Source organism: Lutra lutra, chromosome 9 (assembly GCF_902655055.1).
Source record: "Lutra lutra chromosome 9, mLutLut1.2, whole genome shotgun sequence".
In the NCBI taxonomy this organism is placed as follows: domain Eukaryota; kingdom Metazoa; phylum Chordata; class Mammalia; order Carnivora; family Mustelidae; genus Lutra; species Lutra lutra.
The window spans coordinates 83,670,565-83,698,221 of record NC_062286.1 but is presented as its reverse complement, the minus strand read 5'-3'; the positions used below and the strand labels follow the sequence as shown (position 1 = coordinate 83,698,221).

Genomic DNA, 27,657 nt, shown 5'->3' with positions numbered 1-27,657 from the left:
ATAGCATTCTTAAAGTTTTCTTACCAATTTCCACTTCTTTTGTTTCATTTTCTGGAGGGGCTATAATTACTGGAAACCAAGAAACGCTTTCTTCCTCTTAAATCAAAGACAAAGTGATTACAAATATTAGGGTTAAAACAAATGTGAGTCCAACACATTAAATAAATTGCATAACTTGGCAATTGCTAGAAAACCACAATTCTACAGAACAAGCACAACACTACAGGAAAGAAGTTCCAAAGTTCTGTGAAACACTAGCATATATAAGATACTTAATAAATGCTTATTGAATGAAAAAGAAAATAAAAAAGTTCTATGACAACCATAAACACATAAGTCCACACTTCGGTCACAGATTTCCACCACTGTGGAAATTCTAATTGCTGTGGCACTGGTGCCTAGGGACAGTGAAGGGGATCTTCTGGAGCACTGCTGCATTCCTACACCCCTGGATTCTCATTTATTTCAGGATAGTGTGAAGCTAAGGAAACCCTGAAATCTCCTTATAGATTTGAGAGCCTTGGTGGTGAGGTATTTTTATAGACTTTAACACTTGAAAAACACTTTTTAGAATCAAATTATCTACTTGAGGTCATTGATAACATAGAAAATACTGCAAACCAGGATTGTGTGAAAGGCGAAATGGAATGGTGTCACTTATGTCAAGGGGGGTTGAAATGGAGCCAGGAGGCCATTAAGGAGATGGGTCCCATGACCTCACTGGTGGAATCATGAACTTTTGAACTAGTGAGACTACAAATATTCCAAGACTAAGCCCAAACATCTACAACTTGGTACAATAAGAGACTTGCCTTTGATAGCCTTAGTCACCAATTGTATTAAGTGAAGCTTAGCTTTCTACTGCCAATATTCATCAGAATTCTTTGTAAACAATGTCTATACACATTCCCTCTGTGCTTTAAAATCACCTGACTTTTACTCTCTAGTGGGACACGAGCTGGGTTGCTACTCAAATCTGTGTACCCGAAATTACAATTCTTTGATCCCCAATAAACACTCTTGCTTACTTATTGCCTCCTGATAACTTTGGGTTCACAATTAAAAACCACCCAACAATATCTATCCATCCCCTTACAGAACCTCTCAATAAATTTCTAATCCAGTTAAGTACAGTAGAGATTAAATAGATTTTTTTTCTATTTACAGAACTTCTCACAACAAATTGGGAGAAGGAAAGTTCATCTTGCTCTGCAAACACTTGTATTGCCATCCCCAAATAAGTTTATTAAGTTAGCATTCAGATCACACCATCTTAGGAAAGTTTAAGTCATATAGGAGAGAACAGATTTGATTTCAGATTAGTAGCGTAAACTCCCTCTAAAATTCCTGAAATCTTGAGAGTGCATTTAGAAAAGTTCTTTGCTCTGTTGTTGAGAATGTGCAAGAGGAGATGAAGCCAGAAGACATATCGGGACCATGAAGTATGGTCACTTGTTTTGCTTTTCACGTGGATACGTGGTCAACCTCAGTCCAAAAAGATTACATTGAAAATTCCAGAAATAAACAACTCATAAATTTTAAATTGCTCACTGTTCTGAGTGGCATAATAAAATCTCACAGTGCTCCACTCGGTCCCATCCAGGAAGTGAATTGTCCCTTTGTCTAGCAGATCTGCCCCGTATCTACCACATGTCCCTTAGCTACTTGGTAGCTTTCTTGGTTATGAGCAGACTTCCCCGGCATCCCACTCCTTGTGTTCAGGTAACCCCTCTTTTACTTAATAGTGTCCCCAAAGCACAAAAGTAATGATGCTGGCAATGCAGAGAAGCCAGAGAAGCCATTAAACACTTCCTCGAAGTGAAAAGGTGAAAGCTCTCGACTTTAATAAGGAAAGAGAAAAACATCATATGCTGAATTCGCTAAGACCTATAGTAACTTTTATTATGGTATTTTGTTGTAATCATTCTATTTTATTATTAGTTATATTTGCTAATCTCTTACCGTGCCCAGCGTATCAATTAAACCTTATCATAGGTATGTATGGACAGGAAAATACATAGTATATATAAGACCAGTACTATCCCCTATTTCAGGCATCCACTGGGGGTTTTGGAATGTATCCCTTGCAGATAAGGGGGTCTGCAGTCAAGGAAAATCAACAAGAAGGGCACAATTCCACTCGCGTTATTTTTTTAAAATATTATGTTTTGTTAAATTCGGTAGGCTTACCTTTCACAATGAATGATCTGGTTGTTGTGACACTGTAACTGACTCCATTTTCATTGTGCATAAATTTGCATGTATAATCACCTGTGTCCTTGCTAGTTGCGTTGTCAATCAGCACATAGGTCTTGTGTATGTGATACCTTGGTCCATGAAGAGCTTTACAATTCTGCAAGGAAACATTCCATTCCATCTTCAGTGACTCTTTACTTGCCCTTGTTTTCTGTAATTATCAGCCATTTCCCCCAAGTGTCCTTTTACCTTAAACCACTCAACAGGTGCTGTCCAGTTGTAGAGGTCAATTGTAGGACAATGTATTTTGGAATTTTTTTCTGATCCTGATGTTGTTGAATAAATCAGATGATCTGGAACATTGCAATCTGGTTGTTTTCTATAGATGGTGACATTTACATTCCCAGTCTTGTTGGAGGTAGGACTAAAAATAAGTCAAACGATTTAAAAAGTTACTCAGCATTATGAAATGACTTCATTCAATTCTAAGCTTTTACTTAATACTGCTTTTTTTTTTCTTCAAACAATTGATGTACAGGAATTGTTTTCTTATTTAAAAACATCTATAAAAATCTAGAGTTTTGATGAGGAGTCAAGATGGCGGAGAAGTAGCAGGCTGAGACTACTTCGGGTAGCGGGAGATCAGCTAAATAGCTTATCTAAAGATTGCAAACACCTACAAATCCAACGGGAGATTGAAGAGAAGAAGAACAGCAATTCCAGAAACAGAAAATCAACCACTTTCTGCAAGGTAGGACTGGCGGAGAAGTGAATCCAAAGCGACGGGAAGATAGACCGCGGGGGGAGGGGCCGGCTCCCGGCGAGCGGCGGAGCAATGGAGCAAAATCAGGACTTTTAAAAGTCTGTTCCGCTGAGGGACATCACTCCAGAGGCTTAACTGGAAGCCCAGGCGGGGTCAGCGCGGCCTCAGGTCCCGCAGGGTCGCAGAAGGATCGGGGGTGTCTGAGTGTCGCAGAGCTTACCGGTATTAGAACGGGGAAGCCAGCTGCAGAGACAGAGCCGAGGAGTGACTCTCAGCTCGGGGTTGCCTTGAACCGGTCGCGGGCTCGGTCAGCTCGGAGCGCGGCCGGAGGCCAAGGTGACGGGAGTCATTGGGCGCTGTTCTCTGAGGGCGCACTGAGGAGTGGGGCCCCGGGCTCTCGGCTCCTCTGGGCCGGAGACCGGGAGGCCACCATCTTCATTCCCGTCCTCCGCAACTCTACGGAAAGCACTCAGGGAACAAAAGCTCCCGAAAGCGAACCTGAGCGGATGACTCAGCGCGGCCCCGGGTAAGGGCGGTGCAACTCCGCCTGGGGCAAAGACGCTTGAGAATCACTACAACAGGCCCCTCCCCCAGAAGATCAGCAAGAAACCCAGCCAGGACCAAGTTCACCTACCAAGGAGAGCGGCGGAATTCCAGAGGAGAAGAAAGCAAAGCACAGAACTCATGGCTTTCTCCCCATGATTTTTTAACCTTGCAGTTAATTTAATTTTTTTTTCTTTTTCAATTTTTTTTTCTTTTTCTCTTCTTCTGCTGAATTTTTTTTAACTTTTACCGTTTTCTTTTTTTAACGTTTTTTAAATAGTTTATCTAATATATATATATTTTTTTCCTCTTTTTATATTTTTTCTTTATCGGCTTTCTTTTTTTTAATAGTTTCTTTTTTTTTTTTTCTTTCTTTCTGAACCCCTTTTTATCCCCTTTCTCCCCACTCACAATTTGGGATCTCTTCTGATTTGGCTAAAGCATATTTTCCTGGGGTTGTTGCCACCCTTTTAGTATTTTACTTGCTCCTTCATAAACTCTTATCTGGACAAAATGACAAGGCGGAAAAATTCACAACAAAAAAAGAACAAGAGGCAGTACCAAAGGCTAGGGACCTAATCAATACAGACATTGGTAATATGTCAGATATAGAGTTCAGAATGATGATTCTCAAGGTTCTAGCCGGGCTTGAAAAAGGCATGGAAGATACTAAAGCAACCCTCTCAGGAGATATAAAAGCCCTTTCTGGAGAAATAAAAGAACTAAAATCTAACCAAGTTGAAATCAAAAAAGCTATTAATGAGGTGCAATCAAAAATGGAGGCTCTCACTGCTAGGATAAATGAGGCAGAAGAAAGAATTAGCGATATAGAAGACCAAATGACAGAGAATAAAGAAGCTGAGCAAAAGAGGGACAAACAGCTACTGGACCACGAGGGGAGAATTCGAGAGATAAGTGACACCATAAGACGAAACAACATTAGAATAATTGGGATTCCAGAAGAAGAGGAAACAGAGAGGGGAGCAGAAGGTATATTGGAGAGAATTATTGGAGAGAATTTCCCCAATATGGCAAAGGGAACAAGCATCAAAATCCAGGAGGTTCAGAGAACCCCCCTCAAAATCAATAAGAATAGGTCCACACCCCGTCACCTAATAGTAAAATTGACAAGTCTTAGTGACAAAGAAAAGATCCTGAAAGCAGCCCGGGAAAAGAAGTCTGTAACGTACAATGGTAAAAATATTAGATTGGCAGCAGACTTATCTACAGAGACCTGGCAGGCCAGAAAGAGCTGGCATGATATATTCAGAGTACTAAATGAGAAAAACATGCAGCCAAGAATACTATATCCAGCTAGGCTATCATTGAAAATAGAAGGAGAGATTAAGAGCTTCCAGGACAAACAAAAACTGAAAGAATTTGCAAATACCAAACCAGCTCTACAGGAAATATTGAAAGGGGTCCTCTAAGCAAAGAGAGACCCTAAAAGTAGTCAATCAGAAAGAAACAGAGACAATATACAATAACAGTCACCTTACAGGCAATACAATGGCACTAAATTCATATCTCTCAATACTTACCCTGAATGTTAATGGGCTAAATGCCCCAATCAAAAGACACAGGGTATCAGAATGGATAAAAAAACAAAAACCATCTATATGTTGCCTACAAGAAACTCATCTTAAACCCGAAGACACCCCCAGGTTTAAAGTGAGGGGATGGAAAAGAATTTACCATGCTAATGGACATCAGAAGAAAGCAGGAGTGGCAATCCTTATATCAGATCAATTAGATTTTAAGCCAAAGGTTATAATAAGAGATGAGGAAGGACACTATATCATACTCAAAGGAACTGTCCAACAAGAAGATCTAACAATTTTAAATATCTATGCCCCTAACGTGGGAGCAGCCAACTATATAAACCAATTAATAACAAAATCAAAGAAACACATCGACAAGAATACAATAATAGTAGGGGATTTTAACACTCCCCTCACTGAAATGGACAGATCATCCAAGCAAATGATCAACAAGGAAATCAAGGCCTTAAATGACACACTGGACCAGATGGACATCACAGATATATTCAGAACATTTCATCCCAAAGCAACAGAATACACATTCTTCTCTAGTGCACATGGAACATTCTCCAGAATAGATCACATTCTTGGTCCTAAATCAAGTCTCAACCGGTATCAAAAGATTGGGATCATTCCCTGCATATTTTCAGACCACAATGCTCTGAAGCTAGAACTCAATCACAAGAGGAAATTTGGAAAGAACCCAAATACATGGAGACTAAACAGCATCCTTCTAAAGAATGAATGGGTCAACCAGGAAATTAAAGAAGAATTGAAAAAATTTATGGAAACAAATGATAATGAAAACACAACAGTTCAGAATCTGTGGGACACAACAAAGGCAGTCCTGAGAGGAAAATATATAGCGGTACAAGCCTTTCTCAAGAAACAAGAAAGGTCTCAGGTACACAACCTAACCCTACACCTAAAGGAGCTGGAGAAAGAACAAGAAAGAAACCCTAAACCCAGCAGGAGAAGAGAAATCATAAAGATCAGAGCAGAAATCAATGAAATAGAAACCAAAAAAAGAACAGAACAAATCAACGAAACTAGGAGTTGGTTCTTTGAAAGAATTAATAAGATTGATAAACCCCTGGCCAGACTTATCAAAAAGAAAACAGAAAGGACCCAAATAAATAAAATCATGAATGAAAGAGGAGAGATCACAACGAACACCAAAGAAATACAGACAATTATAAGAACATACTATGAGCAACTCTACGCCAACAAATTTGACAATCTGGAAGAAATGGATGCATTCCTAGAGACATATAAACTACCACAACTGAACCAGGAAGAAATAGAAAGCCTGAACAGACCCATAACCAGTAAGGAGATTGAAACAGTCATCAAAAATCTCCAAACAAACAAAAGCCCAGGGCCAGACGGCTTCCCGGGGGAATTCTACCAAACATTTAAAGAAGAACTAATTCCTATTCTCCTGAAACTGTTCCAAAAAATAGCAATAGAAGGAAAACTTCCAAACTCATTTTATGAGGCCAGCATCACCTTGATCCCAAAACCAGACAAGGATCCCAACAAAAAAGAGAACTACAGACCAATATCCTTGATGAACACAGATGCAAAAATTCTCGCCAAAATACTAGCCAATAGGATTCAACAGTACGTTAAAAGTATTATTCACCAGGACCAAGTGGGATTTATTCCAGGGCTGCAAGGCTGGTTCAACATCCGCAAATCAATCAATGTGATACAACACATGAATAAAAGAAAGAACAAGAACCATATGATACTCTCCATAGATGCTGAAAAAGCATTTGACAAAGTACAGCATCCCTTCCTGATCAAAACTCTTCAAAGTGTAGGGATAGACGGCACATACCTCAATGTTATCAAAGCCATCTATGAAAAACCCACCGCAAATATCATTCTCAATGGAGAAAAACTGAAAGCTTTTCCGCTAAGGTCAGGAACACGGCAGGGATGTCCGTTATCACCACTGCTATTCAACATAGTACTAGAAGTCCTAGCCTCAGCAATCAGACAACAAAAGGAAATTAAAGGCATCCAAATCGGCAAAGAAGAAGTCAAACTATCACTCTTCGCAGATGATATGATACTCTATGTGGAAAACCCAAAAGACTCCACTCCAAAACTGCTAGAACTTGGACAGGAATTCAGTAAAGTGTCAGGATATAAAATCAATGCACAGAAATCAGTTGCATTTCTCTACACCAACAACAAGACAGAAGAAAGAGAAATTAAGGAGTCCATCCCATTTACAATTGCACCCAAAACTATAAGATACCTAGGAATAAACCTAACCAAAGAGACTAAGAATCTATACTCAGAAAACTATAAAGTACTCATGAAAGAAATTGAGGAAGACACAAAGAAATGGAAAAATGTTCCATGCTCCTGGATTGGAAGAATAAATATTGTGACAATGTCTATGCTACCTAAAGCAATCTACACATTTAATGCAATTCCTATCAAAGTACCATCCATTTTTTTCAAAAAAATGGAACAAATAATCCTAAAATTTATATGGAACCAGAAAAGACCTGGAATAGCCAAAGCAATATTGAAAAAGAAAGCCAAAGTCGGTGGCATCACAATTCCGGACTTCAAGCTCTATTACAAAGCTGTCATCATCAAGACAGCATGGTACTGGCACAAAAACAGACACATAGATCAATGGAACAGAATAGAGAGCCCAGAAATGGACCCTCAACTCTATGGTCAACTCATCTTCGACAAAGGAGGAAAGAATGTCCAATGGAAAAAAGACAGCCTCTTCAATAAATGGTGTTGGGAAAATTGGACAGCCACATGCAGAAAAATGAAATTGGATCATTTCCTTACACCACACATGAAAATAGACTCAAAATGGATGAAGGATCTCAATGTGAGAAAGGAATCCATCAAAATCCTCGAGGAGAACATAGGCAGCAACCTCTTCGACCTCAGCCGCAGCAACATCTTCCTAGGAACATCACCAAAGGCAAGGGAAGCAAGGGCAAAAATGAACTTTTGGGATTTTATCAAGATCAAAAGCTTTTGCACAGCAAAGGAAACAGTGAACAAAACCAAAAGACAACTGACAGAATGGGAGAAGATATTTGCAAATGACATATCAGATAAAGGGCTAGTGTCCAAAATCTATAAAGAACTTAGCAAACTCAACACCCAAAGAACAAATAATCCAATCAAGAAATGGGCAGAGGACATGAACAGACATTTCTGCAAAGAAGACATCCAGATGGCCAACAGACACATGAAAAAGTGCTCCATATCACTCGGCATCAGGGAAATACAAATCAAAACCACCATGAGATATCACCTCACACCAGTCAGAATGGCTAAAATTAACAAGTCAGGAAATGACAGATGCTGGGGAGGATGCGGAGAAAGGGGAACCCTCCTACACTGTTGGTGGGAATGCAAGCTGGTGCAACCACTCTGGAAAACAGCATGGAGGTTCCTCAAAATGTTGAAAATAGAACTACCCTATGACCCTGCAATTGCACTGCTGGGTATTTACCCTAAAGATACAAACATAGTGATCCGAAGGGGCACGTGCACCCGAATGTTTATAGCAGCAATGTCTACAATAGCCAAACTATGGAAAGAACCTAGATGTCCATCTACAGACGAATGGATAAAGAAGATGTGGTATATATACACAATGGAATACTATGCAGCCATCAAAAGAAATGAAATCTTGCCATTTTCGACGACGTGGATGGAACTAGAGGGTCTCATGCTTAGCGAAATAAGTCAATCGGAGAAAGACAACTATCATATGATCTCCCTGATATGAGGGAGAGGAGATGCAACATGGGGGGTTGAGGGGGTAGGAGAAGAGTAAATGAAACAAGATGGGATTGGGAGGGAGACAAACCATAAGTGACTCTTAATCTCACAAAACAAACTGAGGGTTGATGAGGGGAGGGGGTTGGGAGAGGGGGTGGGGTTATGGATATTGGGGAGGGTATGTGCTATGGTGAGTGTTGTGAAGTGTGTAAACCTGGCGATTCACAGACCTGTACCCCTGGGGATAAAAATGTATGTTTATAAAGCTGTAAAAAAAAAAGAAAGGATGAATGCCCAAGTTTTGTAGCAACATGGACGGGACTGGAAGAGATTATGCTGAGTGAAATAAGTCAAGCAGAGAGAGTCAATTATCATATGGTTTCACTTATTTGTGGAGCATATCAAATAGCATGGAGGACAAGGGGAGATGGAGAGGAGAAGGGAGTTGAGGGAAATTGGAAGGGGAGGTGAACCATGAGAGACTATGGACTCTGAAAAACGATCTGAGAATTTTGAAGGGGTGGGGGGTGGGAGGTTGGGGGCACCAGGTGGTGGGTATTGTAGAGGGCACGGATTGCATGGAGCACTGGGTGTGGTGCAAAAATAATGAATACTGTTATCTGAAAAAAATAAAAAAATTAAAAAAAAAAAAAAGAAAGAAAGAAAGGATGAATGCCCAAGTTTTGTAGCAACATGGACGGGACTGGAAGAGATTATGCTGAGTGAAATAAGTCAAGCAGAGAGAGTCAATTATCATATGGTTTCACTTATTTGTGGAGCATAACAAATAGCATGGAGGACAAGGGGAGATGGAGAGGAGAAGGGAGTTGAGGGAAATTGGAAGGGGAGGTGAACCATGAGAGACTATGGACTCTGAAAAACGATCTGAGAATTTTGAAGGGGTGGGGGGTGGGAGGTTGGGGGCACCAGGTGGTGGGTATTGTGAGGGCACAGATTGCATGGAGCACTGGGTGTGGTGCAAAAATAATGAATACTGTTATGCTGTAAAAATAAAAAAATTAAAAATAAAAAAAAATCTAGAGTTTTAATGAAACACGACAAAAGCAGAGAGGGAGATAAACAATAAGAGACTCTTAATCTCAGGAAACAAACCGAGGGTTGCTGGAAGGGAGGAGTGAGGGGGGATGGGGTGCCTGGGTGATTGACACTGGGAAGGGTGTGTGCTATGGTGAGTGCTGTGAGTTGTGTAAGACTGAGGAGTACAGACCTGTACCCCTGAAACAAATAATACATTATATGTTAATTTAAAAACTTTAAGTTTTAAATATTTTTTGTGTTACATTTGAGATAAAACATATTCCTTATATTAGCCCTAACATGACTCCCTCGCCATTTCTTTATACACTAGATCTGCTGTCATGCCAAGAACAGGATTTTATAAAGATAATTGATATTTAATGAGAGTTTACTGTGTATCATTCATGGTGCTAACATTACATTATTTTCTTCTCATAAGGATGTTTTGAAGTAGGCTATATTATCGTATGTATTTTACAGATAAGGAAAGAGAAGGACAGAGAAATCATTTGCTGGCATCACATACCCAACTAGTGACAAGACAGGAATTTGAAACTAAGACTGGTCTGACCTCAGAAGCTAGATGCCTAACTAATCACATCCCACATTTTGATGTAGTTCATCTGACATATTGTATATACCAAATACAGGCACAAGATCAGAACATTTAACAATATATATGTAGAGTAAATAACCTGCAGGCACACAATCTTACACAACCCTTCGGCTTCCCCTTCAGGTTTACGGCACTGCTAACAGCCCTTTTGCTCCCACTATAGGCCTCCTTGATGCCCAACATCTAGCTTACTGGGTCTTTTTGCTTGTTTGTTCCTACTTCCAGCCAAAGTGAGTGATTGCTCTCAGTTTTCTTGGTCACTACAAAAGCTAGGTCTTTTTCTAATTGGACTACAAATTCTTGCAATTCTATCTTTAAATTGTTCATAATCACCCAAAACCCAACCAGATGGTGTTCCTAGAAGTACCCTTCTATTCAAACCACTTTATAAATTCAGCTGTCCCACAAAGGTCTAGAAAGGAAAGGAAAGGAAGGACAGCTCACACTGTCAATTAGCAAAGAAAAGGGAACAAGCTGAAGATTATGGTGACTGCCTTGTTAATACCTTCTGATAATGCAAGTATAAATTCCAGAATCATTGACTTTGGCAGGGAGAAACTTAAGCCGTTCCCCGGCAGCCAACACATGATTTCTTTTCTGGGTGGTTATACTTTTATTGGTTTTCAGGTAATACCAATCCACAGGGTATCGAGACTTTCCTTGCCTAGGACATCTCACAATTAAAGCCTCATTTTCCAGGCCCCAGGATGATCTGCCTGCAGATACAAAAAGCAAACAAACAAAACATAAATAGGATCCTGAAATGACCATGTAACAACATTATATTCTTATAGTGTATCCTTCTGGGATTAAATATAGAAATGGACCATTTTCTGTAACACTTTCACTGTGAAAGAATAGTAAATGATGAAGATCTTCTATGAAATGCTCTAATACATACCACAGGTTAGTGAGTTAACTTGCAGCCAATCCTCCTACACTGCTCCAGTGACAAAGCAGCCACATGTCTCTCTGCGAAGTAGACTGTGGGACAACAAACGCTTATAGCACCTCCTACGTGTGGGCTGCAGGATAAATTTTGATATATTTAAGATGTAAAACTAAAATTATGATATACTTGTTGTGAAGAATTTGTCCTGATAGATTACTGATAAAGAATGACTGTGAAGCATAAATGAATTTTCCAGAAACAACCAGAAGCAAGCAGTTTAAAACAGGGCAAATGATGGGGTGCCTGGGTGGCTTAGTTGGTTCCATTAAGCCTCCTCCTTCAGCTCAGGTCATGCTCTCAGTGTCCTGGGATTGAGCCCTGCATCAGGCTCCCTGCTCAGCGGAGAGTCTGCTTCTCCCTCTCTCTCTGCCATTCCCCATGGCTCGTGCTGTCTCTCTCACTCTCTCAAATAAATAAATAAAATGTTTTTGGAATTACTTAATTTTAAAATTTTATAATCGTGCCGTCTCTCTCAAATAAATGAATAAAACCTTTAAGAAAAAAAAAAACAAGGCAAACATCTTTGGAATTACTTAAATTAAAAATTTTACAATTTCAGTTGAAAAGCAGTACTTACTAAATTCAGCTGCTGTGAAGTGTACAAGAATTGTTAGAAGTGCCAAGACCCAAAGTCTCATTCTCAGTTTATCAATCCGGAGCAAGTGTTGGTAACTGATTGTTGAGATTATTCAAAATGAATCCGTGACATATGATGGTGAAGGTCTCCCCTAGGAGGTTGAAAGTACCCCTTGAGATTTACAGCAGGATAGAGTTTCAATGTCTCTACTGAAACATACATCACACAAAATCATAAGCAAAATACTTACTGTCAAGATTTTTACTTATTCAATCCCCCCCAGGAGAATTAATCAATCAACAGGTATTTGTTAGGTATGAGTACGTTTAACAGCAGGATTTCAGACATGAAACATTGCATTTATTCCTACTGAAACTTTGGGCCCCATAGGCTTTATAATAGTTGTACTGTTTCATATTATGATGACAATGTACTGGAAGAAGCTGAATTAGGAGGAAAGAAAACTAGTTTCTATTTTAGAAACAAATTTAAAAACTATAAAAAATTCAACAGACCCTAGAAAACACAATGTTCTAAATGCCAAAGTAAAAACCACAGCTATCCACACAGGCTGGGGGTTGTGTGCACTCATGTGTGACCCACATGCAGGTGTACGTGCAAATAGTCATCACAAACTATAGGCAAACTATAACTATAGGCAAGGGACAGGTCAAGTATTAATCGAGTAATTGCCCTAGACACGATGCCAAACCCTCAAAAATGTGTGCCCACCTCAACCTGTCTCCAAAATTCACCAGTTTTTCTAAGAATAGTCGGAGGTCTGTGAAAAATATTTACATGCTTTTCTTTTTCCTTTCACCAAAAAAATCATTTAACTAGATTTTTTTATTTTTCTTAAAAAGTCAGGGAAGGGATTGAACGAATACAGAAACTAGCTAATAGAACAATAGACACAGCAACCCTAAACGGACTTCAAGAAAGCACATTTCCTCTAAACATCGCCTGCTGGTACTTTTCTTATTATGTGTATGGAAAAGTTTTTAGTATAAGCTTTAGATAAGTAATTGATGCTTACCCAACCTAAAGGATGGAAGGGAGCGATCTCCAAGTCGATGACTGAGCTAAGAAGAGTTTCCAGCTCTTGTGACTCCTGCCCCAAAGTCTCCTCAGGTGCATACATTCTCTCTTTTATTTTGAAGAGGAGACACTCGAAGACATCCTGGAATTCATTACTCCACCCACACTGAAATTTGATTTTTAGTCACAGTTCACGACTGGTTCAAAAATAGGGGTGCGTCATGTACCAAGAATTCTTGACCTTGGTACATAAATATGTCAACATAAGGGCAACACTGAGTAATCCCTCTAGGTGAAGTCATCAAACCACCTCCCCTTATTTTAGCATCGGTTTCTTAAGCTAAATAATTCTCGCTGTTTATTGCCCTGATATTATTACTCATTTGGTTTTCAGTGATCTTTTAAAAAAATATTTTATTTATTTATTTGAGACAGGCAGAGAGAAATAACAAGTAGGCAGAGAGGCAGGCAGAGAGATAGGGGGAAGCAGGCTCCCTGCTGAGCAGAGAGCCCAAGGCAGGGACCTTTTGACTTTTCTTTTTTCTCTGTCCTTTTGTATATATGTGTGTTCTCACTTTAATTTTCCCTTTCTTCAATCTGTTAGTGATGGTTTGTGCCTCTGGCCTCTGAGCCAAACAGAAAGCTGATCCATCCACCTTCTATTTCTCCTTCCACCTTCATAATGAAAACATCCTTAAATAATTAAAATAATTTTGTTTATTTTAATTCCTTAAAAATAATTTTAATTCCTTAAAAATAATTTGTTTATAAACAAAAAGATTCAATTCACTAACAATCTATTGAGAGAGGAAATTAATCTTTATGCTTACTTAACAATGTTTCATTTGTTCATTCATAAGCTATTTATTGAGGATCTATAATGGAATACACAGGGGAACAAAACAGAAAAAAATATATGTGGTGCATAAGCCAAGGATTTTGTATGTTTGAAGGTAATATAAGTCACAGAAAAAAATAGAGCAGAGAAGGGAGACTGGGAGTTGAGGAGGGGGTAGACCCCATTAAGGAGAAAGTGAGGGAATGAGCTGGACAGATACCTGATAGAGGGGAATCTAAGATAGAGGAACCACCGGTGCAAATGCTTAGAGGTAGTGTGGGATATTCAAGGGAGAGGGAGGAGAAAGGTGTGCCTCGGGTGGAATGACTGTAGGGTAGAGAGCATGGAAAAACCTGAATCAGAGAGGTGTGAAGGATGGCAGACCACAGAGGGCTTTTTGTTCATTACAGAGAATTTGGTCTTTATTGAATAAAAGGGAAAGTTTGAGAAGAAGAGTGATTGACAGGGTCACAATGTTTTCTGCTCTGAAAGTAGATTATAAGAGGAAAGGAAGAGACCAAAGAGATGAATTTGGAGGCCATTGCAATCATCCAGGGAAGAGACAGAGGTAGCCTGGACCACCAGTAAGGGCCATAACGAGGGGGCAAGGGGGCACGTGCTTGGGCCCTGAATATGCCTGGAAAGTACATTCAGTGGGACTTGCTGATGGATTAGAGAGAACGTGTTGGGGGAAAAGAAGCATAAGGACTCCTCCAGGGACTCCTATCTATGCAGCTATGAAGATGGAGTTACCATCAACCAGGCTGTTAAAAGAGATTGGAAGAGGGACACCTGAGTGGCTCAGTGGGTTAAGCCTCTGCCTTCAGCTCAGGTCATGATCTCAGGGTCCTGGGATCGAGTCCCACATCGGGCTCTCTGCTCTGTAGGGAGCCTGCTTCCTCCTCTCTCTCTCTCTGCTTGCCTCTCTGCCCACTTGTGATCTCTCTCTCTGTCAAATAAATAAAATCTTTAAAAAAAAAGAGAGAGAGATTGGAAGAGCAGATTTTGGTGGAACAGGTGACATTTAGAGCCAGGACTCTTGGGGGAGGTCATCGAGAAGATGTGACTGTTGGTTGCCCCTCAAGCTGGAAGTCAGAAGCTCCTCCCCTCCTCCCTTATCCTTGGAATGTGTGTCCTGCTTGCTTTCTCCATTCCCAGAGGCTGCTCTAAGGACATACACTTGAGAGAGCAATGTGGGGTTGAGACCATCTGGACGGTCTACACTACTGAACCCAGTTAAATCCTCTGTACCAACATTTAAGATTTGGCAGGCAAATGCAGAGATCTATTTGTCTTGCTGTTACCTCGCAAGTAAGTTCCCTTGCCCATTAAGACTGCTACCTACCTACCTGGGGTGGCCTGCCTCTTTTTTCAGCCTCTCCCTGCCCCCCCACATATGGGGGCCAGTTTCAGATAATGCCTGGGAAGCGCCTGAGGAGGTTGGGAACCCACAGAAGCTGGATGACATCACATGAGGGATGAGTGCCCTTAGAGAAGAAAAGAGGTCCAAGGACTAAATCATGAAGTGGTGGGGAGAGGCGAGGGAACTGAAGGAACAGCCAGTGGGGGTCCTACAGGAAGATGAAGGAGAAGTCTCTCACCTATGACTGAGACACCTTCAAGGGAAGGTGAAGGTAGATGACTGACACTGGCTTTAGCAAGGACATAGGGGTGATCAGTGACATCGACAATAGCATAATACCATTAGGATCTTACATATTTATTAACAAATTGAAAGTTAAAGAAATAAGTAATGCAGTGTTCCCAAAGTGGGTTCAGAGTCAATCAAGTTATTTACAAAACAACCAAGCAAACACACGAAATGAGAAAAAGAAACAGAGAAATGATTCTAAGTTAACAACTTATTTTAACTTATGTTGAATTCTCAACAGTTCTCCAGTATTTTATGAGAGAGATACAAATTTGTCTTTTAGGGAGAGGTGAATACTTTTCTGCAGGGACATTTTATGGTGAAAATAAAACTTTTGTGCCCTGATGGCCTGTCTTCTTTCAGTCTTAGTCTCCTGGGCTTAATTTCATCTATGTTCACTGACATCTCCCAAGTTTGTTTCCTTAGCCTGAATGTATTTGCTGAACGTCAGGAGCAAGGACGTTGACTTGATCCAGGAGCACCCCGTTGACTCGCCATCAGTGTATGTCTAATAGATTTGTCAAGCTATGTCCCCCACCTAGCCAGTCTTACTCCAAAATCTATTCCACCTGCAGTCTCCCCATCTCAGTGACTAGTAACCCCTTCATCCAGTTGCTCAGGTCAAACCTTGGAGTCACCTTTGGCCACTCTCTTTCTTTCACATCCCAGATCCTAACCATCAAGAAATCTTGCCCATAGTACGTCAACATATATCCAAACTCTAGTCCTTCTCTTGCCACTTACATTGCCATCTCCCTCTCGCATGGAGGACCACAGAGCCTTCTGATTCGTTCTCCTCCTTCAGCCCTCATCCTCCTTAAGGGCATTTTCAGCTCCCATGCCATTCCTTGGCTTGAAGTCCTCCAACGGTTTTCTTCTCACCGAGTAAGAGTCCAAGTGCTCAAGATGACTCATGGAGCTTGACAGGCTTGGATTGCCAGACCTCTCCAACCTCCTCTTATTTTTGCCATTTCTTATTCCACTCAAGCACATGGTTCCCTGCGGCTCCTCCGACTTACCAGGTTTGCTCTGCTCCAGGCCATCTACACTGCCTGCCCTTTCTGCCTGGGCCCTCCTTCAGCTGTGTATCCAAATGTGTATCCTTCTCAGGCCCCCCTCCTGAAAATTCCATTTCTCCCCCTCTCTTTCCCTCCCTAGTCTGCTTTCTTTTTCTAATTGTAACACCATCTAACATTGGTTATAAATATCTTTTACTTCTTTCTATTGTTTATGATCTTTCTTCTCTGCCAGGAGGTAAATTCCACATGAGTGGGTATTTTCACCTGTCTTTGTTCTGTGTGGTGCGCTGCTGGACCCCTGTATCTGAAGCAGCGATGGACATCTAACAGAGGCCCTCACAGCAGCAGGGGGGGTCTAGGTTCAGCATTTTGTGCTTCCAAGTCCTGTTGAGGCTGAGTTGGTAGGCAGGACCATGCTAATTATTAAAACACTGAAATAATTCCTTACTAATGAGTAAAACACTGAAATAATTCCTTACTAAGTATTAAAACACTGAAATAATTCCTAATAGTACCCTCCACTGTACTTCCCTGGCACCCCCTTCCTCCATAATCCAGAAAACACAGGGTTAAGCCCAGCTCCTTTGCAGTGGCTGGTGTCCTTGTCACTGGTCAGCGCCCATGTGACGTTGCTTCTGTCAGAGATTTCAAGCATTGCCTTCGCTCTCATCTGAGAAATGACCAATAAGCTTAGCTGGTTGCTTGTAACCTTGGATAGAAAAATTGAGATAAATTCGGAAAGGAAATTTACCTAAAAAGTTTTTTGGGAAAAGAACAGGCCACAGAATTTGTTCTGGACAGCTTGTTCCTGGAATCATTCTCCACCCTGACTCTCCCCCCACCTCAAAATTAACAGTACTCTCTACAGATCATTTATTTGGGGAAGTTTGGTGACAAAACACTGGCAAGACTTCCCATGAAGATTTCTCATGGTATCCCAGAAATGAACTTAGGTCTCTTGACTTCAGTACAAGTCCTATTATATACGTGGGAAAATAAGACTTTATTTTATTTTACTCTTTTACTGGGAATAAATAACACTCAGTTGAAACCATAGATCTTAAATGTTGAATGAGATTTAATGATTGCATTCACTCATGTAATCACCATCCCAAACACCGTGGAAAATACTTCTTCCCAGAAAGTTCCTACCCACACTTTTCCCACCAAATTCCCACAATTTCAAACACATGCTTTCTGATTCCCAGCAAATGTTAATTAGCCTGTCATTGAGCTTCATAGACATGTAATATGTACTTTTCCATATTTAGGCATAATTTGGGGGGGGCAGTGCTTTTTTGTTTTTTATTTTTCAACAAACTCAAACTTACTGGATGTGATCTTTTCAAGATTCATCATAGTATTGTATCAGTAGTTCCTTTTCTTAATGCCTTTTCTTAATCCATTCTGCTGATAGATGTTTGAATTGTTTTCTGTTTCTGGTATATGAATATGGCATTCATAAACATCCTTTTGTAAGTGTTTCGTGGACATGTGCTTTTAATTCTCTTGGGTAAATACTTAAAGTGGAATTGTGATGTTGCAGAGCAGATGTTCCTTAACTTTTGGTTTCATTTATCGACTCCTTGAGATGTACATGCAATAAAATATGCACGTTTTAGGTGTAAAGTTCAGTCAGCTGTGACGAAAGTATACCATATGAAACCATCATCTCAAATTCAGGTATCATCCCATCAAATTCTCTTACTCTCCTTTACAGTTAATTGACTCCCACAACCCCCTCCCATTACCTTTGCAGTTTATAAACATTATAGAATGTTAGAATTATAGAATAAACAATATAGAATGGAATCATACAGTGTGTGCTCTTTTACACCTGGCTTTTTCCACACAGTCCAGGGTTTCTGAAATCCATCTGTATTGTGTTCTTCCTTTTGTTTTTTAATTGCCGAACAGCTTTCCATCATGAGGGGAAAATAGTTGATCCATCCACGTGTTGTTGGCCATCAAGATTCTGTGAACATTTGGGTGTGAGTCTTTTTGTGGGTATAAGTTTTGATTTTCTTTGAGTAAATCCTTAGGAGAAGAATTTCTGGCAGTTAACCAGAAGCTTCCAAACTGTGTTCTAAAGTCATTTATGATTTTACACTCCCACCAGGGTTGTATAAGGGTTCTAGTTACACCACAGCCTTTTGTCAACATTTGGGATTGTCAGTCTTTGTGAGGCCATCAAATAGAATCTCATCAAATAGAATCTCATCCCATCAATAGAGTCTCATCAGATTATTTACATTTCTCTAAAGACTAGCAATTTTGAGCACCTTTTTTATGTGTTTGCTGGCCATCAGTATATTTTGTGAAATCACAGTTTGAGTCTTTATGATTTTTTTTAAAAATCAGGCTGTTTTGTCTTCTTCATATTGATTTGTATGAGCCATTCATAAATTATAGATACAGGTCTTCCATCAGATGTATAAATTGTACTTTGTCTGCCTGCAGGTTGGCCTATTCAAATTTTAATGATGTCCTAGTTCTTCATTTTGGTACAGTTTAAATTACTTAGTTTTCTTTCATGATTACTGATTTTTGTATCTAGTCTAAGAAATATTTGTCCTTTTCCAATAGGAAAAGTATGAAGATTTTTCACTATGTAATTTTTTACAAATATGATCCATTTTGATTTTTATTTCTATGTATAATGTGAACTAAAGATATGTCTTTCATCCATAAAGATAGCCTGTTTTTCTATCATCATTTGTTGAAAACTATGCTTTTCCCATAGGTTTATGTTGGTGCTTTTATCAAAAATCAATTTTCTGTGTGTTTGAGTCTATTTCTGGACTCTTTCTTCTATGGTCCTTTGATCTCTATGTCCATCTTAATGCCAATACCACACTGTTTCCATTATTCCAGCTTTATATTCAATCTTAAAGTTGTGTTATGTAAGTCCTCCAACTTTGTTCTTATTTTTGAACAATCTTTTGGTTATTCTATGCACTTGAACTCCCAGGTACATTTTAGAATTCTCATAGAAATTATAGATGCTGACTCTAATGTTGGGAGAATAAAGGCCAGACTGAGCCCAAGAGAAAGGAAGATATACATGAAGTAAATGAAGAATGACACATGTGGGCTGCAGGTTATAAAATCATCATATGAAATTAGTCTTGAGGGGATATTGGTTATAATTTAGTCATTGCACATATGCAAGCACTTAAGAATGCTGGCTGGTTTTCATATGGCCAGCAACTCTATTTCTCCCTCCTCTCTGTCCTCAGTCCACAGAGTTCCTTCTGGTTTGCACAACACCCTCTTCTTAGCCTCAGGAGTTCCCATGGGACGTTCTAAGACTGACTTAGGCCTCACCTTACCATAAGAGAGAACAGAAAAGCCAGAGTTTCAAGGAGGAGATGGAAAAGCACAGCCCAAAGTACATTGCTCCTGCTCAGGTTTGATACAGACCTTTCCTTTCCAAACCAAACATTTCAACCCCTAGTTGGTTGTACCAGTTCATTCAACAAACATTTCCAAGCATCTGCTTTGTCTTGGGCCCTCTGCCGGGCACATGAGCTGTATTCATGGACAAAACACTAAAATTACCTCCTTTTCTGGAGCTCGTAATCTAATGGTGGAAAACTGAATACAAACAAGAAATACAATTCATAGTAGAAAAGATGATGAGTGCCCCAGTAAAAAGCCAGAGCTGGGTAAGAAAATAGGGAGGAAACATTGCAGTTTAAATTCAGGTGATCAGATACTCAAATGAATGCTTTGACACCAGTGTCCATGACTGTGGTATTCACAATAGTTGAAGGTAGAAGCAACCCAAATGTCCATGAATGAATGGATGGATAAAGAAATTGTGGTATATTCATAGGATGGATATGATTCAGCCACTAAAGGAATGAAGTACTGATACATTCTTCAACATAGAAGAACCTTGAATATACTGTGCTAAATGAAAGGGGCCAGACATAAAGGTACTTATTGGATGATTCCATATATGTGAAATATTCAGAAGAGGCAGATCCATAGAGGCAGAAAGCAGACTGGTGGTTGCTAGGGGCTGGGGAATGAAAGGAAGGGGGAGTATTTACTATTGGGAATGGGATTTTATTTGGAGTGATGAAAATGTTTGGAAACTAGAAAGAGGTGGTAGATTCACAGTATTGTGAGTATACTAAATGATACTGAATTGTCACTTTCAACTGATTAATTTTATGTTATGTGAATTTAAGCTCAATAAGAAAAAAGTTACTCAGAAGCAAAAGAAGGAAAGAAAGAGAAAGGGAGGAAAGAAGGAAGGGAAAGAAGAAAAAGAAAGAAAGGAAGAAAGGAAGGGGGAAAAAGAAGAGAGAAATAAAGAAAGAAAATTACATAGTCAGGGTAAGTCTTTTTGAGAAGATACTACAGGAGCCCTGACTTCCAGGAGGTGAGAGAGTTAACCTATTGGGTAACTGGAAGAAACTGTCCAGACAGAAGGAAGAGCAAGTGTACAGTAGAAACTGCCCTTGTGTGTTCAGGGTTGGAAAGGAGGAGTCAGAAGAGTGATGGGTAGCCTCAGAGTACACGGGCCCTCAGAGCTGCTGTAAGGGGGTTGGCTTTTCCTCTGGGTGATATGGGAAGACATTGGAGGCCTATATGATCTGACAGGTTTTAATAGGATTTCTGGAGCCTCTTTATTAGGAACAGTCTGAAGAAGGGGACTGGTGGAAGCACGCATAACTATTATAAGCTACTGTTGCAGTTGAGGTGAGAGATGATGGTGACTAGGGAGAGGAAGATGGCGGTGGAGGTCGGCAGAAGTGTTTGCAAATAGGATGTGTTTGAAGGTGAAATCTACAGGATGTCCTGGTGGATTGCAGGTCAGATGTGTGAGGAGAAGAAGAGCCAATGACAGATGGTGAATTTTGTCTTGAGCAACTTGAAGAATGGATGCCCCCACTGAGACTGAAGAAGACTATGAGAGAAGTTGCTTTTCATAGGGGTGAGGCAGGGAAGGAGCATCGAGAGCTCCTAGAGTTTGAAGTGTGGCAAAGAAGAATCAAAAGATAAGCACTCTTCCCAAGGAACACTGTGGGTGGGGCTGTCCCTAGAGCCTTCTCCCAAGACCACCTACCACCACCCTGGATCTGCCCTCCCCCCACCTCCATCCATTGCAGGCTCTACAAATACCGCATCAGGAGAAATGGGGGAAAAGTGACGTTCAATATGCTCTCTAATGAAATGGGGGAAAAGATTTCCCCTTTGCTTATTCTTGTGAGAATTACTGAGAACCTGACCCACTTGGATTCTTATATGTGCAACATGACAAAAATGTCCTTGCTTTTGAGATGGCTTACAGTAAGACCTGGCCATACATGGCCAGCTCTGGACTATGAGAGTACATCTTGATTTAGTTATGATACCAGGCAAGACAAATGGAGAAGTCTTACATGATATCTTATTAGTTATGAAATACTTGAGTGCCACAGTCCAAATGCAAGTTGCTTGCTGTTACTCCAAAAATCAGGGCTTTTGGTTTTTGTTTATTTTTGGCAAAAGTGTTAATAAGTTAGATTATAAATAGGGACATGCCAGATTTCAAAACTCTCACCCAAAATCAGAAGGAAATTATGGCTAAATCCAAAAATCAGAACAAAGTTATAGCCAAATTAGGCTAGGTTATTTTTAAAATGAAGAGTAGGGGCGCCTGGGTGGCTCAGTGGGTTAAGCCGCTGCCTTCAGCTCAGGTCATGATCTCAGGGTCCTGGGATCGAGTCCCGCATCGGGCTCTCTGCTCAGCAGGGAGCCTGCTTCCCTTCCTCTCTCTCTGCCTGCCTCTCTGCCTACTTGTGATCTCTGTCTGTCAAATAAATAAATAAAATCTTTAAAAAAAATAAAAAAAAATAAAATGAAGAGTAGGTCTGAGAAATCCTTAAAATAGTGTGTCTGCTAGAGAAATAAGCAGACATTGAAAGCTTTCTGTTTAACTCAAGAGATTTCACAAGTGCTCAAAATCACTGTTGTATTTATTAGTTAGAGGCCCTTTCCTTTCACATTTTGTCTGTTATTATGAACCATTATATGTTTATATTGGATGGTGTCATAGTAGTGAGAAACCAAAGTAGTTTAGTTATTTATAAAAAGAAGCTTTTGGGAAATTAGACTAGCTTATTTTGTTTAATAACCCAGCCCACAATTATAAGAAAGCAATCTTGACTGCTCTGTTTTTTTTTTTTTTTTTCTCTCCTTTTTAGTTGGTATTCAAGAGAAAAAAAAAAAAGCCTTGGCTTTGAGGTTCAACAAGTTTGGTTTCAACCCTAGCCACAAGTGGATGAGCTTGGTCTGATGATTTAACCAGTCTCCTCTCTGGGTTTTATTTTAATCTGTAAAAGTTGAGTGGTATTGATGATAAGTACTTCAGTTCTTTGACTGAAAGGACTTAATTACTGAATGGATTATTAGATTATCTTATTGTAATCATTAGATTTTATGAAATGCTTCTGCCAGGTTTCAAGATCATATTAACATTCTAATTGGAATCTGATTTTTAACTGAGAAATCTTATATTTGAAACTAGGAAACCCATGGAAACATGGTCTAGTCTTATGAAGAAATGCCTGCATTTAATCAAACCTTTTGAAAATAGTTTAGTGTGTAAAATAAAAGTCCCTATTCAAGTATAAGAACATTCAGGTTCATATTATTTTATTTAACAAAATGTTATCCAGAGTTTAGCCATGCTCTGGGCACTGTTTCTAGCTCACTTGCTCCTGATTCTGTGGTCTCAATGTGAAACTCATATGCTCTTGATAGTAAGAGCTTGGACAACTAACTTGAGACTAGAAATAAGCAGACCCGGTTCCTCGAATTGACACTGAACATCTCATGGTAAATCTAGCTGTGACAGAATTTTGTATTTCTTCCTCCTAGAGCACATGACTGATGTCTAAACTATGACTGAATCCCCAAGCAGATGGGTATGCCTGCTCAAGATCACTGCCCACCACAGTGGGGGCAATGAAAAGCTATTAGAAGAATCCTTTGTTAGCAGGAACCTCCTCTCTCTATCTTGGTCACCCAGTGGCAGTGTGACTTCGTGATTAGACACCTAGCCCTTCGAGCCAGCCTGCTTGGGTTCTGTCTCTTAGCAGTATGTGCCTTGGTCAAGTTGTTTAACTTTTCTGGACCTCCCTGTCCTTATCTGTAAAATGGGTATGTATTATAATAAGAATGCTTGCCTCCATGGGTGTTGTGGCAATGAAGGAGTTAACACATGTAAGTCACTAGGAACTGGATCTTGGTGTAGAGTGAGTTCTAGAGAAAGCTTAACTATTATCATTATATTATTGCTCCAGTCTGCAATTAGTCCCTGAATTCTTTGGAGATGTGTTAAGTTTTAAAAGTGAATTGAATTTACTCATGATGGAGTCATTATAGCTATGTATAGCTCAAATCTAATTTTACAATTAACATTCATTTTACATGGGGTTCAAGAGTTGAAGTTTATGGTCTTCCTATCAGTCCCCTTGAGGTAGCCTTCTTACTCATAGTTTCCCTCTATGCTCCTGAACTCCTTAGAAAACCTGTCCTTTTCCAGCAAAACTGATCTGAGTCCCTACAGGGACTTATATCTGAGGAGTTGAGATGCTGGGGGAATCTGGTTTTGGAGAGACTGTGTCACATTCTGGACCATAAGAAGAGAGCTTACAAACCTCCATAAAGTTTGGCTTACTCCTCATTGCTTTTCTCCTCATTCGTTTTTGGAACTCTTTGTAGTTCATCCAGCCCAAACTGGATGAGCATGCTGAGCTAGAATTTGCCAAATGAAGTGTCAAAGGATATCTAGAAAGGCAGATTCAAGGCCCCAGGACTTCAAGATCATTGAGAACCTGTGGCACCTGGGTGGCTCAGTGGGTTAAGCCACTGCCTTCAGCTCAGGTCATGGTCTCAGGGTCCTTGTTGGGTGTGACATGCTTAAATTTCCCAGAAACAATGCCCCCACCCAAAAATAATCAAAATGAGGATAAGGCACTTTTGAATATTCCAACCCAGAACCTATAGGAGCCCTGCACAAAGAGAGAAAAAAAGATGAAGGAATTCACAACTGAACACTTTGTTTTTACTTCTCTACTTATCATTCCTACAGAGCAGGAAAAACTCTAGGAAACTTGTCCCCCTTGAATGCTGGAGTCAAGAGACGGATTTTTTTTTTTTTTTTGTATTAATAGTTACCACTCAGATGGTGAATTGAAGCCTTTAGTGTATAGAAAGCCAGGCTTCCGGCAGAGAGTGGCCGATGTTTTCTGGCCAACCTAGGACTCGGGGTGAAGAGGACTTTAGAAAGAGCAGGTTGGTCCTGGGAGTGGGCTGAGAGTGTGAGGAGCAGAGAGAGAGACCAACAACCTCAGATCAATTCATGTCATCCCATTCCCTTTCCTCAAGGATAAGCTTCTGTCCTGGGATCCTCAGTGGGGCAAGTAGGGCCAAGAGTGTGGAGGCTCCTGTGTACAGGGGCTCACCCTCCAGTCCTTTTAGCACCTTGACCACAAGGCTTCTGAGAGGAACACAGAGGGAAGTCTTGATTGCAAGCTTACAGTGAGATCAAATGGCACCTAACATCCACACTTAAGTCACACTGAAGGAAATTGTCAAAAACCGTCTTGGACAGGTTCTTCAGCTGTTGAAATTCCAAGTTATCCATCCACCCAGGGAATAAGTTATAAGGTCTTGTTTAAACTCTTACATTGTCGTGGGCACGATCTTTATTCTGTTTTTCCATCACAGCACTGTGCCCTTGCACCTGGGGCTGAGCCACACACCAATCCAACAGACTCAACCCAACCCTTTTTGTGCTCATGTTTAGTCTTGCTACAGTGAGCCCAGGTCTTCCCCAGCATTGACACGGCATAAGAGTTGAATGCACAGAATTCAAATCAGCCAGAGCTGGGGTTCTCCCCCACTTCACAGAATCATCGTAAGGACAACAGGATATGGTAGATGGAGAGCAATTGGCTCAGGCACCGGCCCAGAGCAGAACCCCTCAATAATTATTGTTGCTGCTTCTGCTACGTTATTACAAGTGCACTAAAGACAACTGTGTCCCACACAGGCTGGAGCCTAGTTTCAATAAAAGTCCTAAAAGAAAATAGAGGGGAGAAGCTTCATGACATTGGTCTTGACAATGATTTCAGGGATAAGACACCAAAAGCAGAGTAAAATAGACAAAAATCAAGAGGAGAAATAGAACTAAATGAACTAAAAACCTCTGCATGGGAAAGGAAATGGCAGGCGAGAATTCTACCACTGAACCACCCATGCTATGGCAAAGGAAATGATCAACAGAGTGAAATGGCAATCTGTGGAAGGAAAAAAACATTTGCAAGCCATATGTCCCATGAGGATTTGACCTCCAAAATATACAAGCAGCTCTTACTATTCAATACCAAAGAAAGACAAACCCAATTAAAACATAGGCTAATGACTCGAACAGACATTTATCCCAAGAAGACATACAGACAGCTAAGCAGTACATGAAAAATGCTCAACATCGCTAACCATCCAGTAAGGGTAAATGCAACCCCACAATGAGATAGCACCTTCCACCTCCCAGGAAGGCTATTATCAAAGAAACAAAAGATAAGCATTGGCAAACATTTGGAGAAATTGGAACTGTTGTACACTGCTGATGGGAATGAAAATGGGATAGTTCTTAAGGATAACTTATTGAAGTTCCCAAACAAGTTAAAAATGGAAAATAGAATGAGTGATCCAGCAATCCCACTTCTGGGTATTTATCAAGATCTCAAAGGATATTAGCCTTCCCATTTTCACTGCAACACTCTTCACAATAGCCAGGGTGTGGAAATGGTTTAATTCATGGGGGAGATGAATGGGTAAAGAAAGTGGAGTACACACATACAATAAAATGATGATATTCAGTCTGAACCTTGAGGACATTATGCTAAGTGAAACAGACCAGTCACAGAAGAACAAATATTATGTGATTCCACAGATGTAAAGTCAAATACATAGAACCAAAGAGTGGAATGTTGGCTTCCTGGAGCTCAGAGGAGGGAGAAGGGTGAGGGTTGATAACCAACAAGCATAAGGTTTCAGTTAAACAAGATGAATAATTTCTAGAGATCTGCTGTACAATACTATACTTTTAGTTAACAATACCAGAGGGCACACTTAAACATTTATTAAAATGGTAGGTCTCATGTTAAGGATTTTACCGCAATAAAATTAACAAATAATAATAATAAAGTCTCCTGTTTTAGAATCCAAATAGCCTGGCTGGCTCTTTTCCCTTCTTGTTTTTGGAAACTGGACTTGGTTGCTGTCAGAGTTCTGTTCCAGACCAGAGGGACTTTTCCCTTTACCCTGAACAAGGACCAGTCCTATGACATGCACACACGCATGCTACACTCACACGGTTTCAGCCTCCACCCTGCTGGGAGACTCTGGCTTTGTGCCTACCCACTGCATGTTTGCACTTGGATCCCAATGTCATCCCAGACTTTGCAGACTCTCTCCTTCGAAGTTGTCCATCTCTGCAGCCACAGAAAACTGGGAGGTGTGGAGGGGTGAGCAGAGAAAGACAGACCCTCCCAATCACAGGATGAGTATTTGGAAGGACTCAGACGAAGAGCTCCCTTCCTGCAGAAAGAAGTATCTGAAAACAGACACCAGATCTGCTTGAGCTACTGTTCTCCAAGAGTAGAGGCGTCAGTTAGGAAAACACTCTGGGGACCAATCACCTCATCTAAACAACTTGTTCGAGAACAGAGAGAACCTGATGACTTGTTGGGGATTCTGTAAAGTCCAAACCAGCATCCCGACAGCCCGTCTGCCAGGCACAGACATAAGAGTTTCCAGAGCAGGAAAGGAAAAACATAATGACGACAAGGAGGGCTGACATTACTCAGCATTTACTGTCAGCAAAGTATACTGAACTAAACACTCTGCATCCATTTCATATTTATAAACCACCCTCAAGAGTTTGGGCATTAGAGCTAACATGTTGGTTTAGTGGGTAAAGAATACAAAAATGAAAGCAGTTAGTTGAATTACCTAGAGTTGTGCATCTCATGAGTGTAAGAGCAGAGATTAGATGCAATTCTGCACCCCCAGAGCTTTCTGTCTCAGATACTCTACACAGA

General features: G+C 40.3%; 1 protein-coding gene across 1 annotated transcript in view; it reads right to left on the bottom strand.

The window, feature by feature from the left end:
* The window catches only part of IL1RL1 (interleukin 1 receptor like 1), an 81,227-nt gene that overhangs the window by 12,052 nt on the left and 41,518 nt on the right, over positions 1-27,657 (bottom strand). Inside the window, exons 7-12 of the mRNA XM_047745469.1 lie at positions 13,040-13,207; positions 12,004-12,212; positions 10,980-11,190; positions 2,446-2,620; positions 2,191-2,353; positions 25-96 (exon numbers count right to left, since the gene is read on the bottom strand). Of these exons, the coding sequence (XP_047601425.1) occupies positions 25-96; positions 2,191-2,353; positions 2,446-2,620; positions 10,980-11,190; positions 12,004-12,064 (682 nt within the window). The 5' untranslated portion in view covers positions 12,065-12,212; positions 13,040-13,207. The remainder of the gene's footprint in view (positions 1-24; positions 97-2,190; positions 2,354-2,445; positions 2,621-10,979; positions 11,191-12,003; positions 12,213-13,039; positions 13,208-27,657) is intronic.